Consider the following 20,162-nt stretch of genomic DNA (forward strand, 5'->3'; position numbering starts at 1 on the left):
GTCGTTCAAAACCCGGGTCAACGATCATACAACTTTCTTTGATTTCGTACTAGGTCATATTTGATTCTTAGTAATCGTACTAGGTCATATATGATTTGTATGAATTCTTAGTAGTCATACAAGGACCATATATGATTTCCTAGAAATCATACAAGGATCATACAAAAAAATTCAAAGACTAAAAACTGTATAATTTTGATTTTCCATTGAAGTTGAAAAAATTTCTTGGATTTCATACAAGGTCATATATGACAGATAATACATTGACGGGTGCCACAAATTCACGTATAATGTAGTCAGAGGACTTACTAAATTATTATATTGCATTTGCAATCAGCATTTGATTCTTTGTGTGCGCTAAAAGAATAGCTTTGAGGTTTAAACGTCTTCAGAAAACGAATATGACGTGATATGCATTTTTTTCTTGATTAATTTTTTTTATAAATGAGCATTTATATGTATAAACTGGCTTCAGAGTATGTCAAAAATTTTGTTATTTGTTTGGACTTACTCTTTTATTTTGTGCCCAACTTGCAATTGATATTGTACGTTAGGGTCTTTGGGCGGATCACAATGTGATGCCGGGGTATCATATATGTGATGCTCTACCGAATAAAAACAAAAAAAAACATAAATGGTTAAAGATTTTCAAAAAATAGATGTATGATTCTTGGTATTCGTATTAGGATCATATATGATTTCTTGGTAATCATACAAGGATCATATATGATTTCTTTGGTTTCATACAAGGATCGTACTAAGAAATCAAGTATGGACAGTATGAAATCATATATGATCCTTGTATGAAATCAAAGAAACTTCAACTCGGGAAGCTGTCATATGCCTCAACAACGACTGAGTTGTAATTGAAACGGCTCCTGGTAGCCAGAAGAAAACTGCTACGGTAACTGAACGGCCATCAGCCTATGTCCAATAACTCTGAAACTGAACTCAATATTTCATTCCAAGAAATTGAAATCAAAGCAGTCTGAATTACATAAGCAGTCGTAGTTCATAACACCAACTGAGGACAAACTGAGCCCTCAATGGATTGAGAAGGGTCACTTTTCGACCATCATGCAACATGGAAATGCAATAGAAAGTACCCCGCTTAACAAACAATTAAAGAGATTTTAAGAGCTAATCAATCACTTAACTCTACGGGCGTTACTTGTTTATTCAATTTTGACGACCAAAAACCGAAAGGGTCAGATGAAAACTTGGTCAAACAACAAATAGCATAAAAAATACCACAGGACTAAGATTATTACTAGAAACATTGTTTTAGAGCAGTTGATTAATAGCCGCGAAGCGATAGTGGCTATTATTGGGGACATCGTGGTTTTTTTACAATTCAAAGAAAGATGTGTTCACACATTTTTCAATGACTTTGATCTTTCGAAAAGGGATAAACAGGTAAAGCCCAGCGAGCATTAAGTTTCATTAGAGGCCCAAAGTGGGCTTTAGTATTCCGTCAAGTGCGTATAGTAGTGCAGCTGCTGGGATGGCCTTAATTTAAGGTTAAAAGGTCAATTTTAGGAGTTTTTCTGCTCAAAATGGTGCATTTTTTCATGTTTTTTGTGATTTTTTGAGATTTTTGTTTGATTAGTCTTAGGTTGAAGTTTTTAAAAGCTGATGAAGGCTTTTTGCGAGACAAAATTGCTTGTTATGACCATTTTATGAGCTATATGTTGTGCTACTACAAACACAAACACACCAAAGGACACTAATTTTTTAAAATTTTTTTCAGGTTTTTTAACAATTTTTGTCATTTTTTGAGTTTTTTTAGCCCTAGGTGTCATGAAACCTCCTCTAGGGTTTGATAAAGGGTTGGATGATAGGTTACTGCACAGTTTCTAGTGGTAATGGAACGGTTTCCAACTTTTTGACATCATGAATTTTAGCATTTTTTGACAAAAGTTGCAAATTTTTCATGTTTTTTGACATATTTATTGTCATCCTTCAAGTTGTTTGAGTCCCAGGGGCAAGAAACCCATATTAGAGGTTGGATAATAAGTTACTGAAAAATTTTTGGTTGCCATGGAGTAGGTTTCAACTTTTGAATATCACAAATTTTAGCAATTTTTTGAACAAATTTGCATTTTTTTCAGGTTTTTGAAAATTTTCAACATTTTGTCAGTTTTTCTAGTTTCAGGGACCAGGCAATCTGCTTTGAGGTTTGTTAGTAGGGAACTGCATAGTCTATATTAACAATGGAATGCTTTTTAAATTTCTAATGTCTCGAATTTTAGCATTTTTTTATAAGATCTGCAATTTTTTTAATGTTTCCTAAAGTTTTTGTCAGTTATTCATATTCATCCGTTCTCAAGTGTAAGAAAACCTATTCCACGTTTGGTAAAAAATTACTGCATGGTTTTTAGTTTCAATGGATTTGTTTTCAACAATTTAACCTTTCGACTTTTAGAAATTGTTTGATAGAATTTGCAATTTTTTTTCAAGTTTTTTTTAAAACATTTGTATTTTATTTTTTTTCTTGCCTCAGTTGCCAGGTAAACTCATCCAGGGTTTGACCGTATTTTATTAAATAGTTGCTAGGGGGCAATTGAATGGCTTTCAACATTTTAATAGAAGGAGTTTCTATTTTGAAGTTTGAAATTTTTTCTAAAATTTATTGCCTATCGATCTATGAGTCAATGATTTTTTTAATGCTTGGAATTGGGTTACTGGATAGCCTCTAGAGACACAGAAATTATTCTGAAGATATTTATATCACGATTTTCAGCAACATTTTTTTATAATTTGCAATTGACTTCTTTTTTCTTTTAATTTTTTAGTCATTTTCGTGTTAATCGATCTTCAAGGTCCAATGAATATTTTTCAGGTCTTATACTGGACCGATTTAATACTGGACCGATTTCAGAAACAAAAATTGTTTTTGAACATATTTTGGTAACAGGTGTTTTTAAAAGGAAAAAAGTTTTGCCTTAGGTTTAAAAGCTTCAAGAGTTTTCGCAATGAGTTTGTTTTTGTTTAGTTTTGATTCTTTTAGTTTCTCAATTCTTTGATGATTTTTGTGTTCTGAATGGCATTGTTCAATTAATCTGCTGTTCAGGAAGAGTGCGTCTGATTTTTTCATTCAATTCTTTGAATTGTATTTCAGGACTTGTCCTGCTATGTTTTTTTAATTCGTCGTCTCCATCGATGATTCTTACGACCTGACTTCTTGGAATTGACTTCTTGGAATTGACTTCAGTGACTTCTATTGCTTTGCAGTTAAAATTTATGTACATGACGTCGTTTCTGCTTTTAGGTCAATTGCGTGACTTACATCACTCAAAAAAATGATTTCTGAACTCACTTATGGAGCTTTAACTTTTTATGAAGATTTACTAGTTAATAGTGTGCATCTAAGTAGTACCAATCTTGTATGCCCTAATTCGTGATTATTAGTCTTGAGTTTTTGATTTCGAATATCAATTTTGAAATAGCTATTTAAGGGCTTTTTGCTTATAGAACGTATGTGTCAAAAAATTGACAGTCCGAAGCTAACCCAAAAAGTCTTGTGGTCTATTAAAGGACTGGTGGTCGATCTGTCTATCTTATTTCTTTAGGTGTTTCAATTCATGGAAGGCCACGAGCGTCTATCGCGGCTATTTTCCGGCAATCTGCTGGCTATGTTAGATTATTCGAAAAAAGTTAAACCTAATAATTGAGTATGAACAAAATAATTAAGCAAGAACATAATAAGTGAGCATATTGTCAAACTAATGAAATCCGTTGATCATGAAATTTTTTAAAGTGGTTATAAGATCCTTAGTTCTTTTTTCAAATGGGGCTTATTTAAACTGAGTTTCTGTTTGTTAAATACCTAAGCCTCATATAAATCTGACAGGATCTGTGCTCTGTAATAAAACACATGTGTAGGTTAAAGTTTTTTTGGTACTTGTATATTAGTTCTAACACTTTTGAGCTTTGTTTTCTCTGAGATACTGCCTTTTGAGGTAGTATCTTCATTTTACAGACTGTTTGCTTTTTATTTTAAATTACTGTTTTTAAGTGAAACCTGAGCAAATATTCCACAGCTGCAAAATGAGTAAGGAGTTTAGGGTAGCAATCCACGAGAAAGAATATTACAATAATGAAAAAACAGCAAAGACTATTACTTGCAGGACTATAGATTCGAAGTGTATCAAAAGCAGTGAACATCTGAAGACAATTTTTTTAAACACCAATCGAAGAACTCAGCTTATTTTTTGTTGATGATGCGGCTAGTTGAACAGCAGGGCAAACTTAGTAGTAGGTGTTCAAGCAATGCTATGTTGTAGCATATAAGTATCTCAGGAACAACTGATCTGCAAATCACCGAAAATTGTTGATACTTGACCTGTTTGCTTAAAGGGAGAGTACACATGATTTGCTTTTCATCGTCGTCTGTTTTAAAAAACTGCTCTTGAAGAACTGTTGTTTATAGGTCGTTCGCTGAAATATTAACTTCTTGAAAATTGACATTTGTTTTCACAAAGCTTGGTTTTTGTCTCTTGAATCTTTATTAAGTCTTGATTGGCACAAAATTCAACCATTCAATCTGGGACTGCCAAAAATTGCTTGGAAACACCACTCCGCTATACAGACATTTTCAAGGAATAAACCAAAGGACTAGCTCCTATACGCCTTACAAATATTCATGAGCAGAGGTTATTAAATTAACCATCTCTTTCTCTCTGTTTTTCCGCGGATTACAATTTTTAAAACAACTTATGGAGTCTTGAGTAGACCAAGACTCCGTAAACATCCGTTGTAGAAATTAGTTTGGTGTGTTGCAATCACTATCGGAATTTATTGAAAGAACATCAGTACTTTAACATCTCGGAGAAGAAATCCATACAATTTTGATTGTTTCTTTGCAGTTCAATCTTATATAATTCAAAATAGCAATAAGCTTTGAGTTTTCTGTTGAGAATTTTGAACTAGCAATTTACAACAACAGGCTGGTTCAAAAAACAAACGATTCACAAATCGACCAGAAATATAGCACAAAATGATGTGACAACTGAAAAAAAATCGAGGAGGTAAAGTTGGTAGCACTTGTATTCAGCAATGGATTTTCGCAGTAGGGATAAAAAGCATTTTCAACGAATTAGAAAACCGAAACTTTCATGAGTGAGAGAATAACAATGTGGATTTTACTGTAGAATTTAGGGATGAACGGACAGATTTCCTGAGCTCAAGATAGTGATTTTGATTCTGAGATGAATAAGGCTCAAAAACTTCCCGCAAATAAACTATGTTTATCAATGGTAAAAATCAAGATATGATAATCTTAGCAACATGACTTGGAAACCCTAAATTTGACCAGATATCGTTATCATAATAAAAAAATACAGGAATTAAATCTATTTCTCGAGGAATCCTAACCATATGAGCACTTAAAGCTGGGGATGGAAAATTTCAACGTCAGAAAACGTAAACTGAAAAAGTAATTCATATTTGCTCAGAATTGTAACAGATTTGAAAATGAGGAAAATGATTGAATCAAAAAATTTCTAGATCTCATAAATAATTATGTTTAGTCAAGCTTTCCTGTTTTTATTACCACTGCTGCTTAAACAAGGATTGAGAGTTAAAGCGTTTTAAGGAGTGAAGGTTTTGTTACTTCGGCCCAAAGGGTATCTATTTTGGTATGCGTAAGTTTCAGAGTTTCGGCTCCGAGTTGGCATCAGAAATCGTTTAATTGTTTTTGGTCAACTAAATTTCTGGTCTCATTTGCATTTCATTGTTCTCACAATACAGAATTGGAAAAAATCTTGTCCATGATTATCAGTTAAAGCCGAATCAAATGTACCTTATACAACAACGATAGTGAAGGAGGAAGTCCGAGAGAGACCTAGACAGAGAGTGCCCGAGAGACGATTCTCATTACCCCGGTCACCCCGAATACAATCTCCCCCAGCAGCTCCGAAGCCAGTGAAGGTTCCACAGCTGCAGATACCATCACCAGTTGTAACCACAACGGAGAAACCGTTAAGTAGCACAAGCAAAATTACTTTATCATACTTCGTTAATGGGTTCTTTCTACTTAATTGTCAAGTTAAGCAAAATTAGATACAGTTTAATTGCCTAAGCATTACAATTTTCCTCAAAAAATTGAGAGGAATTAGCAGAATTTGTTTACATGTTCATGATAAATTGTGGCATGTCTCTCAAACATATTGGTTTACTAAACTAAGAGTGATTTCGTAGACGCTTTTTTATCAAGAGTCTTATAGAAACTTATTTATTATCATTCAAGTTTGAGCCTAGTTACCAGGCTGCTCATTATGTCCATCACATAAACATAGTGACAAAATTGAGATAATTCAAAAAAGCGCAGGACAATGAAGCAAACTCAGCAACTTGAAACTCACCCAAGAAAACTAAGCTAAATTGATGAATTCGGTCATCGTTTCAATTTGGTTAACCTCTTCTCAAAACAACTTTCATATTATCATTCGCTTTCCAGACATTTTATCTGATCTCCTTGCGAAGATCTCGGATTTTTTTAGAATGGACCTGGGTGCCTGCTTTGCATGTGGGTGCAACTCTGCAATGATGCCGTGTAACTGTAGACCAACAACAAACATGAACCCAGGAGGCGCAACAACGCGAGCCCACCCATTTTTCGGAATGCCCTCAAATGGGTGCCCGATTGTGGCAGCACCCACAAACCAGATATTTTTCGGTCCGTCACATGATGGGTATTGTAGACCCACTGGGATGATGCTACATTGTCAATACTGCCACCACGAAGGTGGAGTACTTCATAACCCTAGTAAAGCAGGAATTGAAAACTTGCAAGAATCTTGCACGATTTTGAACTCACTTGGAAGACGACGCTAAATATTTTTTTGGAGCAGAAATTTAAAAACCAAAACAAGGAGGCTCGGTAATGTGAGTTCGCACATAAAGTTCCGACCCCGCTCATCCAAATTTTTGGCATAAATGTCTACCAAATGAGAAGCAGATAGAAAACCCCAAAAATTTAAGTATTTTTCAAAAAAAATGTGCATGAACCAAATAACTCAGCGGAGTAAGAAATGCCGCATTATATTCAAAAAATCAGTCGCTATTAAGAAAGCAATTCAAGAGGAACAACAAAATCAAACAACAATAACAACAAACATACTAATAAGCTCGAAATAGCGTCGGATAAAACTGAAACTAAACAAAATAACAAAATGAATTGTACTTCACTAGAAAAGATATGAGACCACTCTATAAAAAGGGCCGGTAACAAGTAGACAAAAAGAAAACAAAAAACAGCAAAAATAAAAGTGGCTTATATTTTTAAAAACAAATAAGTTAAAAGTAAAGAAAACCATAAGATGGCAATTGAAAGGATCCAATATGTTTATGACCACATACGCCTCTTTAGAAGGGCATAAAGACCTACCATTAATGAATTTTTTATGCGGTTACAAAAAGAACAACAAAGAGAAAATTTCATTTAAAACTTGAGAGAAAACGCTGTCGAAACCGTAAAGCCATATTTGGCCACACAAAGTATGTTCAACGAGCCTTCCCCGAAGGCCAGAAATGTGTTTTAGGCCTTTTCATTAATGAGAATAGGTAACAGGTAGACCAAAAAGAGAAAGGGGCAAATTTAATTGAAGATTTAATTTTCGATAACAATTTTTTTCGAAGTTATGAAAGCCAATAGCTACAAACGAAATAATTAAATAGGTTTGTCTTTTCGTCCAAAAAATGCGTTCGACCTGTAATTAGTCAGAATATGTCTTACTTCTACAAAAAGAACGTTAAAAATAGACAACCATCAAGATTAGTTTTCTTTTAGTGCGAAAAACCCGTGTCGAGGCCAGTAAGTTGATAAAGAATTCGTCGAAAAAAACATTAGATTTCGTACACAAGCACCTTCCCTCGACAAATATATTGTCCTAATTGACCTGTATTCAACGATACTAGTTAAAAAAAAGCAAAGAGCAAAAATGCGAAGTTAAACGACGTTAAAAAAGTTTTTTTTTGAAAACAATTGTTTTCGAAGTCATGAAAGCAATCAGCTATCTATTCAAATAAGAACAAAGGTTTATTTATTACTTCATGAAATGCCAAGGAGACCCCTTATTGTTCAGGTAAAATCATACGACTAAAAGACAAACTAAAAACGACAGTTAAAGACAAATGTAAAAAAAAACTCAATTAAATTCCTCGAGAAAGGGTTGTCGAAGCCGTTTAAAACCATAATCTATCACTTTCAAGACTTTTATATGTTCAATTGTGCCTTATTTTGAGCGCCAATAAATGTAATATGTCAACTGTCTATATAGTGATAACGTGACAAAACGAGAAAAAAGTGAAAAAGGGGCCAATACCTAAAAATCAGAAAAAAAATCGTGAAATCTAGTGGTATCAAAGCAATTGAACGCAAAAACCACAAGGATTGAAATTTTCTTCAGTAGAAAGAAGAAGAGGAGGAAGAAGCATTCTTTCTTCGCTGACACTAAGCTACAAAATGACCAAATTAAGAAAAAATTATTGTCAAGTTTCAGTAAACCATTGTTTATTTATAAAGCAATTATTTTTTAAAGTCAAAACGAGCATAATCTATCCAGTAAAGAAAATAGATCCCTTATTTGGAAGTGTTCAGGAAGCCATTTCGAACTACCAACAGTGAGCTTTGATGTGAATTGTTCTGTTCTTTAATTAACATAAAAAAGCTCAGATTTTTTTAAAAAAAAGACCGACTGATTACAATCCGAAAAATTTTTCGATTGTAACAGTTCAAGATTCGACCAAAAACCAGCGCCGGTTTTGCTGTTCGTCCATTTAGAACAATTAATTGTTTCCAAGGCTTTAGATCTAGATAATTTGTTAGTTAAAAGATCAAAAAATAAATGCTGCGTTTTTGATAATCATAAAGTAGAGTTAGCAAATAACAGTAAAACTTTGATTCTAGAAAAGTCTCAATGGAAGTTGAGGTAAGTATAGCTCCCTTTTTAGTTTACAAATTTGTTTTTGTTGTTTTTAGGGTGTGAACTTCCGGCAAATTTAATCAAAGTGAACTAAAGAAGCTTATTTCGGGCAATATTTGATAAAGGCTGAATATTAAAATGTCGCAAAAATTTTACTCATAACATTAAAATAAAAAAAACAATACTTTTTTGTCTCTAAAATTAAAATCAACATTACTATTGTTAACAGTTCTTACCAATTTTAGCAAAATTCACGAAATTTCGGAAAAAGTAAATAATACATCGGAAGTCCCTCTATTATTCACAAAAGTTCAAACCTCGATAACTCCTGTTAAACACGAAATTCAAAAAAATCTTTTTAATTCCATATTTTACGCTGGAGGGGCTTTTTAATGGTATCCTTCACAACTCTGTACGATGAATATATCGATCGGTCAAAATTGTCTGAACAAAAAAACCCATTTGAATATATAGTTCCTCCCCCCCCCCCCCCCCCCCCCTCAAGAGGGGTCGGAATATTTATTTCAGTTTAAAAATTACTGCAGCCAATATTTGCTATACCAGTTTTGTCGAGATTTCTTAGTGGGGAAATACACTACAAAAGAAGTTAATGAATTAAATCATAATAGCAATTTAGAAATATTTTTTGGTCGCTAGCTGACCAGGGAACGCTAGCGGACCTGAGGGTTCATGACAAGTCCTTTCTCCTAATCGAAAAATGGACGAAAAACGAACAGAACAATCTTACTTTATAAGCGTTGATTTATTTCGTTTATTCAGGGTGAAAAAGAACCCCACTCAATTATAGGCTGCCTAGAGATTTCGAAGTCCTATGTAGATCTTTAGAAACTAAAAGCGCCAACATAAAAACATTGTATCTTCAACTTTGTACTTTCAACTCATCCCATTTACAGACATCAATGAGCTTTGTCAGATCTTTCACAATTAAAGTTGCTCAAATCTGCTCTCTAAAAGGTTTAGTGTTAGGGGGGTCTAAGCAGGTGCAACTACTGTGAAAATGAACCAGTTTTGGATTCGAACCAGCATCTCATTTACACCAAATGGTCTTAAGCCCTCGAACTTGGGCATCTCTTATAACCTGTTCTCGCGTTCTTTCTTGTTCATCAAGGCTTCATTTCTCCAGCCAAGTATACGTTGAACAAGTATAGCTTGTTGTGAAGCTATGTCAAGCTTATCTTATGCACAATTTACATTAGGTTGTACTCTCTCAATCTTCTGACATTTAGTTTAATTTAGGGTTCTCAGTAGTTGAGTACAGAATGGGCAGCTTCGCCTACTGCTGGATGGTGGTGTTGATCATATTCACCATAGGCATATTCGCGTGGGTTCCCTTCTGCTATGAGATGTTCTTCGACCAGAGGCACATCTGTCCCAAGTGCAGAAGACAGATCTGCTACTTGAGGAGGTGTGAGTGCTATGCCTCTGGGGCCAAGTGTGGAGGCGAGACCAGATGTCAACACGAAGACGATGACAGATGTCATAGGTTATGACTCAACTTTCATTCTTTCGATATTTGTTTTGACTGTCTAAAAAAAACGTTTGCGAAAATGGAATATGACTCCTTTGTATACACACTTTTTTGGGTCTTTTCCATTATAGCTCTCACCCCCCCATGAAATTATAGCCACCATTACGGTATAATTACCATGATGGGGGTGTAGGTTATCTAACCATTAAGCTGGGGGGGGGCTATAATTGGAAAGACCCCCTTTTTTGTTAATGAGCGCTCAAATATTTTTGGGTTTCCCCGCAAATTGAGCAGAGCCCAAAAAGCAGCACTACAATAATAACTTCATTCCGAAGTACCGCTATAATAGATAGTGCCACTGCTGCGGCCTAGAGCTGACAATCTCAAAACTGTCGGCTTTACAGTATGTATTTTTAATAGCATATTCTTGGCGTATAGTCAGTAACAAAGAATTCCACAGAAGTTCAAGATCCTGCACTATATATTGTTGAAAGAGTCGAAAAATTTCCCGATCTGGTTGTAGGATTGAAGAAAAGTGACGAAAAATCGTAGGAGATAGGTCCCAAATGTGCATTGAAACATAATGTTTCGACGCTGCCAACCCTCAATCTATACATAATCTACATAATCTACCAATTGAAGCAGAGATAGAAAAAAAGAAATTTCAACAGAAAGAAAAGTAGTTCAAATTTTGTCTTTTAAATTTTGATGGACAGGTAATTCTCAATAAAAAAAACAGGTAAGTTTACACGTGAGCTTAGTACTCTGAGCAAACTAGAGAAACATTCAGAAAAACCTGATACTTTCTTCCAAGCAGCAAAAAACTTACCAAGAGAAATCTGAACTCTATCGAGCAACACAAAAATGATATTCCGAACTCAAATTCTATACTGTTTTCAAACCAACCTCTATTTTCTCTCGTTTATGCTTTAGTCAAATATGCTGAGCGTAACTATCATAAAAAATCAGTATAACAAGAATAATGCATACAGAATGCACAGAATTTATGATCATATGACCACAAATTTTGTTTCTTTTGACTTCTTTGCACAAGATCAGAAAGTAGCAAAAAGGGGAAAAGACGATCAAAAGACGCAGAAAACATCACAGTAGAATTCTTGAATCACAATCCAGACAATTGAGTACACGAAGAAGGCGAATAACAGCTTGTTTACTTTTAAATCGGCTTTTGGTTGTCAACAAATCGTATAATGCAACATATTCGGCGTTAAAAATTTGACAACAAATGACATATCCATTCTCCTTTATTAGTGATGGCAATAAGATCATCGCAAACCATTTACAGCCTATTGAAAAGTTTCAAACCACGCATTTGGAAAACAGGATAAGTAAAAAAATTGACAAAAAGAACGTTTGACTAAACTCAAATTGTTTTTGCGTCAAAGTTAAAAAAAACCAAATATATGTTGAAATTAGCGACTTCGTATTTTTTTGTTGTAATTTTAGAACAATCAATAATTATACCTAATTCCACTAAGCGACAATGTAACCAAAAGAACACAACTGCAAATGAATATCTGCAGCTTTACGGCAAAACTCAGTAAATTTAGACCTTTCGAAACAGTCATAAAAAATTCAACTAATTTCACAGTCGCTCAGCTTAAAAAAAATAGTGACTCAACAGAATGCTGGTCAAACTGTTTTTTTTTCGAGTATGCCGACAAGACAGCAAAAACAACGTTTACAAGCCAATCTAATAAAATCCACAATTTTTTAAAAAGGAATGTAGGAAGATTGCATCAAATCTGAAAACAATTAGATAAAAACTGAAACCACTTAACAGTTTCGTGTATTTCACCAGAAAGTTGAAAAAACCTCTAAATTTTTTGATGATTTTACAAGGCGACAAAAATAGAGGTACTAAAACTGTTCGACATCCTGTTATTAATTTTGAAAACGTGGAAGAATTATTAAAGTTCAAAAGACCATTCAATAGGTCCATTTTTGGCCCGTGAAGCCAACGGGGCTTGTCAACGATCAGATTTCGTCACAACTTTACAGAAAAACAATAAACGCAGTAAAAAGTAAGAAATCCCGCATAAATTCAAGAAATCAAATAATAATGAATTCTTAAGTTCGGTTCACTATCTACTGAAAGCTTAGATTATATTTATTTATTCCTTATTATTAACCTGTCAAGACTGCAATTATCGGGATTAAATGGCATGACAACTATGGAAAACTACGTACAGAAGTGGAAGAGTCGATAATGTTTCCGGAAAACAATTGTAACAATTCTAAAAAGAAATAGTTACGAACACAATATTTTAAAGAATGTCTGCGCTTATTATGATCGAGTAAGATCTAATGATACGCTAATAATAATGTTACTGAGTAAATAAAAAGAGCAGCGAGGATTGAAATGCACTATTTAAATAAAGCGAGAATCTATCCAGCGAGAAAGTATTACGTCATAATCTCTTAACCATGTAAGCCTTACGAAAAGATTAAATGCACACAAAATACGTTCTATTTGGCATAGAAAGCTCGGAAAAAGTTCGTTAAACATAATTTTTGTTGAGCCTACTAATATACTGAATCGATTGCGCTCTTTTTAGGCTTAATATTTTCATGTTTCGAAAACGTATCGGTGACCAATCTGAGCCAAAAATCGGCTCAGACAAAATACCTGCTATCAAATACAGCTAGATTTGCCGGGCCATTTAGATGTGCTTTTGCCTTGATGTACCGTAGAAAGAAGTTGTCTTTATCGTGGTTAGCTTATAGAATAAACGTTATCGAAAGAGTGTTATCACCTTTATTTTTGGTGCCGCTCCTTACTGAGCCACCGTGAGTCTAATCGTTGCGATATATTTCTTTTTCTTGAAAAATAGATTGAATGCAAATAGAAAGATGGAGGGAGTGATTGAATGCAAATAGAAAGATGGAGGGAGTGATTTTAACTGATTAACCACGTACAAGTCCTTCTTGCCTTTTCTCTGAAGATCATTTTACTCTGAAGATCTCTGAAGAACATTTCGCAACAGCCTCTTTCTTTACCCCAATCTACAGTTTCCACAATTTCGCCTTTATCTCTACTCCACGTGTTACCAGTTTTTATTCGAGCATCGGTTAATGCAGAAAAGGAAAAGGGATCGTTTCACAAGTATTGACACTATCGCGTGGTTCATGGATAAGTGGTTGCAGCCATCGATAGTTTGACGGTTTCTGCTCAATCCGACTAAAGAGTGAGGCTAAATTGTGATGAACCAAAAGGAAGCACCTGTCGATATTTCTCTCTAGTTGATCAAATTCATCAATGTCGACCTCCTCAGTTAAGGGAAGAGCCCAGAATGTTCTCAAATGAATTGTTGTTGATGAATGATCAAAAGGAGGCTGGCCAATACAGTTGAGAATGTGCGTGCTACACACCAAACCCTCTACTGCAATTCAGATTTGCACTCGAAAAGGATACTTTGAATGTCAAGAGATTCAATGCCCGGGAATCAAACTTCAAAAACTGTAAGACTCGCCCAAAATAAAGCTTGGTTTTGATGCATTAAATTGATTATATATCCGGCAAATCTAGCGCCCCCCATTGCCCCAGAAAGCTGATTTTTTTTGAATAACGGTCACCGATAACCCACCCCCATATATTTTTTCCGTGAAAAAACCTCGAATTTTAAAATTTTTGGTTAAAATTTTGGAATTGACCAAATTGGGCTAAATAATAGTTATTGCAACGGTTAAGGTTAATAAGAAAAAAAAATCACGCGAAGCAAGAAAAAAGTTTGAAAAAATTGACCAGATTGGAAAAAATGGGGAAAAAGTCTATCCGATCATTTTAGCATAATTGTATAGTACTTAGATAGTAAAAACAAGTTTGGTCAAGTTTTTCAAACTTCACAAAAAAAGATCAGGTAACTGATTTTTTTTCCTCAAATAAGCGCTTATTCTTGGAAGGTCGTGAAAATTGCGCATTCTGACATCAGTTATGTGGTAAAAACATTATATGGTTTTTATATTAGCTGCAAGTTCACTGCATCACGCCATAAAAACCTTGCCTCAAGCGTTACAAGACCATTATAAAAAAGGAATTTACGCATTACCGGGTCTGAGTTTTAACCCTAACGCTTTGAAAGTCCAAAAAACCGCGCAATTTCAATTGAGTCACTTCTTCCTTGATAAAAAGAGGCTAGTTATATGGCATGATGTGGTGAACAATTCATTGTCCCGTCATCGCAGTAACAACAATAAGCCTTTAACACCTTCGCAGCTTATTGAAGTGCTTGAAAAGTTTCAGGAGCGCATAGAAGCTATAGTGTATTGCCCCAGAGAGGGAACTCCTGATATTTACAATCAGCTCAAGCGTAGTACTCTAGTTACCATCCATTTAGTGAAAGACATTGTGTCTAGACGTAAACAGAAAGATCTTAGTTTACTTAAAGAGTACAGAGCGTTACACCAAAGGCCTGCGCTTGAGCTGAAAACACTCACTATAGTCTTAGCTCATAAGAATAACCTCCGGTCCTTGATAACACGCTCCCGGTCGAAGAAACTTTCAAAGCGCCGTCGTAAAACGCTTCGCACCCGTCATGCGTTCGAGGAGGCGGAACTCACACAAGCCTTTGATAACCTGAATGTCACTTAGTCTTGCGCTGTTGTGGGAGTCTACCCGCTGACTGGCGGTGTGACTTAGTTATCTCACGAGTTACGGGTTAGTTTGTGGTTGGTTCTCTCCGATAGCGCTTTACTAAACGTTTCGCTCTTCAAGTTTTTCACTACCGTCCGTTTTCCGCAGGTTATCTGGTTTCATTTTCCGCTTCCATCCTTTTGTTTCCGTGTCACTTTACTTCCTTCTATCCCCCGTTTATTTGTTGTATGATGTAGTATGTTGAGTTTTCCTGTAGTAAAATTTCTTTCTGCTAGTATGCTGGTTTGTTGTTTAGTCTCGTTCCTTGCTAGGGTGTGACTTAAGTTCATTCTGGAGTTACGGCTGGTTTGTTTCGTGACTTTCACCACACTTGTTTGCTAGCAATTTGTTATAGCTTTACTAATTTTTGTAGTATGCACTTTTGTTGTCTGGGTATGGTGGTTTGCTAGGGTGTGACTTAAGTTTGTTCTGGAGTTACGGCTAGTAAATTTCCTGACCTTTTCGACTTTTGGTTATACTACATCGTTGCCGTAAATTGTTTCATCTCTGATGTTTTGATGCCGTAGATAAAGCCCCATAATGTTTTGTGCTAGATTACCTGACAGTAGCTTCTCTCCGTCTTTCTAGGGTGTGACTTAAGTTTATTCTGGAGTTACGGCTAGTTTGTTTGGTTGAGTTCGTTGCTGTGGTCTGCTAGCATTGATCTTCCCGCGTCCTCGCTTGTGGTTTACCGTCTCCCTCCCGTGCTATCCCGGCTTCCCGTCCCGTCGCGCGCTACCCGCTCGACGTTCCCTTCTCCTCCGTACCGTTTTTCCGTTTCGTCGCGCGCCATCCGCCCGACGTTTCCGCCCCGCCCGTGCCAGTTTTCCCGTTTCGTTGTGCGCCATCCGCCCGACGTTTCCGCCCCTTCCGTGCCGTTTTCCCGTTTCGTCGCGCGCCATCCGCCCGACGTTTCCGCCCCGCCCGTGCCATTTTCCCGCTTCGTCGCGCGCTTTTCGCCCGACGCTCACGTTTGTCCGTCCGGTTTCCCGTTGCGTCGTGCGTTACTCGTTCGGCGTCTCTTCCCGTCCGTCCCGTCTCCCGTTCTGCCCCTTTTCGCGCTTCCTGCGCACCGTTCTTTCTTTCTTTCGCCGGGTACTATTGTACTCGACGAACATCTTTGCTCTTTGGCGGTTTGCTAGCCAAACCGTCACACTAGGGTTCGGTATAACCCCTTTGTGTTGTGCTGTTGCATGTGTGTGTGTACTTTATATTAGTACCAAATTAAACTTGTGGTTCCCGTTTTTCTTAAGATCATGACAACTTTGCAGGACAAATTTAACAAACTTTATAGTGCTAGGGCAAAATTAGAGGCTGAACTTAATAACATCTATGGTGAAATTAACAATGCTGTTGATAAGCAAGACAGGAAAGTTAAGATCGAACGTCTGCTTGTGAAGTGCAAAGACGCTTTTATTAGAGTAGTTGATAAAAATGAAGAGCTCTTTGATCTGGCACAAAAGACTGAAAATCCTGAAGCTGCCTGTAAGAACCTTGAAAAATGGTTAGAGACTGTAACAAAGAAAACTGATGAGTTCATTGCTGCTGCTCGAGGGTATAACAATTCGGTCCATGACAAAGAGACAGCAGAGCAGTATACCTCTCAACATTCAAAATCAAGTTCACATATGACTTCCTCAAAAAGATCAAGTCAGCGTCAACGAGACTTAGAACTATCAAGACTCAAAAGGGAGGAACTTGAGAAACAACATGAAGCAAAGCTTCGCATTGCTAGACAGCGTCTCGAAATCGAAAAACAAACGAAATTGCGGGAATTGGAAAGTGAGCAGCTTGAGGAGGATCATCGCAAGGAAGTAGCTGCTGCAGCCCTTGAGGAAATTGAGTTGATGACAAGATCATCAGCAGACGGGTCTGGTACAGGCAAAATGAGTGGGCTCTTTACGGAAAGAAGTTCAGTCAAGAGCAAGAAACTTGTTCAAGATTGGGTTAATTCGTCACCGGCCGGGAACATGGCAGATGTTGCAAACGAACCGAGTTTGCACTTTTCTGGTTCCATCGCCCAATCCAACCGAGCAATTGTCCAACGACCTTCTTCAGCTCAACTTCCAAACTCACACTTCAATCTCAATACACATGGTCAAGTTGAGGCCAACAACAACCTCCCTGTCCATGAACCAAGTAGTAGAACCAATGTAACCAATGAAGCACATAATGCAAACGACACCATGCAAGAACAGCAACAGCCTCAATATACGCCTCCATCACCAATAAACTTTGGCATGCCAAGTCAACTAAACGCCCCAAACACAGCCCGACAACTGTCTCAAGCAACAATGCACTTCGATGGTTTACAGTTAGATCATCAATTCCCTCGCAGATCGAGTATGCCGGGACAGTTGAATTTAGTCAGCCCTCCGCGTTCACTACCTTTAAATACACTCGTAAATGCTCCGCTAGCACTTAACCCGTAACAAGCACACATAAATGTACCAGCCCCTCCATCCCCCGTTCTAGACCTCGCACCACCGCATTTCCCGTTAATCCCACCAGCATTCCGCTTTCCTCCTTCGCCGCCACAAGAACTCCCACTACAAGCCACTAACCCCGTGGCGAATAATGTCAATCTGTTACCCCATTCTCCGCCTGCACCATTCGTTTCCTCCGCAAACAATTTCGTACCTCAATTAATTCATCCACCACCCCAACAAAAGAGTTTTCAGCCCCAAAACTTTGTACCCATAACCCACGCACCTCCTGCTCCTCCAGATCCAAATGTCTGGCGTTTTCCGGCAGCAGTCCCATCTAATGCAGTACCACTTTTACGTACATCTGCAAATTTATACACCGTACAACCGGCCCCGTTAATCAACCCTCATATATCTACATCGCACCGCTCCCCTCATGTACAAGGAGCAGCAGGCGCTCAAAATTACGTAACATCAGACTTCATGCAAGCGAATCCATTTAGTTCTTCCACAGGTACCGCCCCCACCTTTGTCACTCCGATCATTCCGCCAACGTATGGAGCTACCGTTCCGAACCCGTTGTGTTGGGGTGTCCCGCCGCATCCCACACCTTCGGCTCCTTCTTTGGACTCAGCGGATTTAAAAAAGCAGTTGGCGGACGCAATTACTTGTAAGAAGAACAATCCACTGCCCGAGTGGAGGTTGTCACAGTACAATGGTGATCCCCTGCAGTGGCACGAATGGTTCGGACAATTTAAAAGCGCCATAGACGCACAGTCCTTGACTGATGATGTCAAGTTAACATACTTAAAAACTCTTGTAACTGGAAAAGCTAAAACCGCCATCGCTGAGTTCGCATACTGTGGTGTAATGTATAAGGATGCACTTAGGACACTCGAACGTAAATTTGGCCAACCACAGGCAGTAGTCAGTGCACACTTAGAAAAACTCAGCTCTTTTCCTCCATTAAAGATGCACAATAGTGATAACATCATAAACTATTCTGCAACAATTTCAAGTCTTGTTGGGGTCTTTAAATCACTTTCATATGACGCAGACCTTAAGAGCGCCTCACTTCTTAACACGGCTGTGCAAAACTTGCCGCCCAATCTAAAAGAGTCTTGGTCACTCTTCACAGTGAAGAAACATTGGGTTAAGCCAACACTCCTTGACTTCAACGAGTGGTTGAAGGAGAAGGCCGAGGCACATTATTTATTGAAACAAACTTCATCAAAGGCAAGAACTGAAGATAACACCAACTCAGTTGTAAAGACCAAAGTAGCCTCAAGAACTTTTGCTGCTAATACGCAATCTAAGGGCACTCAGAGACCAGCCTCAACATCGGCAACGCCTGCAACCCCTCGCTGCATTGTGTGTAAAGGCAATCATCGCATCTGGGATTTTAGGGTATTTAAAGAAAAGTCTCCCACTCAGCGAGCAAAGGTAGTGGCGGAAGCAAAACTGTGTTTCTCATGTTTGAGAGAAAAGCATATGTTCAGGCAATGCCCAAAACCTAGAAAATGCAGGAAGGACGGTTGCAACAGCTCCCATAATACACTTCTTCATGGAGCTGAGAGGGTTTATCCACCAAAATCCCCTTCAAACAACAACAAAATTAATTCTAATGCTGGCGCAAATCAAAGTAAACTTTCTAGTGTCCAATCATCGAGTAAGACCACTACTTTGTCATCTGTGAGTAATGTGAAAGGCCTCCTTCAGGTGACTGAATTACAGTTGAAGAGCTCTTCTGGTAAAGATACCACGGCTTTAGTTTTGTGTGATACCGCTTGCAGTAACTCTTGGGTGTCCAATGATCTTGCAAATAGACTTGGTTTGCACGGTACAGCATTGAAACTAACAGTCAAGGGTATAAATACTGAGGAGGTTGTAGACACTAAGTTAGTTGAACTAATTGTAACACCACGCGACCACCAAGCATTTGAACCATTTAAAGTCAGCCCTTACGTAAAGGAAGATTTGAATGTAGGCGCCGATGTCATTAACATTAAAGCACTTCAGGAAACATCCGCACCTAGCAGTTCTTGACCCAGTTACATATTGCTATGGAAACATCGAGATGATACTTGGACAGGATGTGTATCATGCCATCCGCCCGTTAGAGTACCTCGCTGCCGACGAGAAGTCCTCGCCATTCGCCGTTCGCTTGCCCATAGGTTGGGTTCTAAGCGGCCCTCTACCGTCGTCTTCAGGTTTAGTCTCGACTTGTTTCAACGCTAATATGGAGCAGGATTTTGAACTCGCTAGTCAGGTAAAATCTTGTTACGACATGGAGTCGTACGGCGCACTTAAGCAAGTAGACCCACGATCCACCTCGGATGCACGTGCGCATGAAATTCTTGAAAACACCACCGTACATAATGGAAAAAGGTACGATGTCGGAATGCTCTGGGCTGAAGATAACATCGAACTGCCCAACAATTATTTCTCAGCGCTTGTTCAATTAAAGTCTTTGGAAAAGCGGCTTGCGAAAGACCAGACTTTAAGGGAAAAGTACTCGAATACCATCAAAGAGGACTTAGACAAAGGCTACGTAGTAAGGGTCAAAGATGCTCATAAGGTGGAAAGTGGCTCGGAACGAGAGTGGTACCTACCACACCATCCGGTCGTTAACCCGAACAAGCCGGGCAAGGTCCGTAGGGTACTAA

The 20,162-nt window shown here is 37.7% G+C and overlaps 2 protein-coding genes across 2 annotated transcripts in view; one reads left to right on the top strand and one right to left on the bottom strand.

The window, feature by feature from the left end:
* LOC142337467 (glycine dehydrogenase (decarboxylating), mitochondrial-like) overlaps positions 1-20,162 on the bottom strand; it is a 266,460-nt gene that overhangs the window by 98,153 nt on the left and 148,145 nt on the right. The window lies entirely within an intron of this gene.
* Positions 1-20,162, top strand: part of LOC142337466 (uncharacterized) — a 70,004-nt gene that overhangs the window by 6,384 nt on the left and 43,458 nt on the right. The window contains exons 3-5 of the mRNA XM_075386706.1: positions 5,783-5,981; positions 6,504-6,748; positions 10,185-10,431. Of these exons, the coding sequence (XP_075242821.1) occupies positions 5,783-5,981; positions 6,504-6,748; positions 10,185-10,431 (691 nt within the window). The remainder of the gene's footprint in view (positions 1-5,782; positions 5,982-6,503; positions 6,749-10,184; positions 10,432-20,162) is intronic.

This window comes from Convolutriloba macropyga, chromosome 4 (assembly GCF_964194025.1).
Source record: "Convolutriloba macropyga chromosome 4, txConMacr16.3, whole genome shotgun sequence".
NCBI classification, from domain to species: Eukaryota; Metazoa; Xenacoelomorpha; order Acoela; family Convolutidae; genus Convolutriloba; species Convolutriloba macropyga.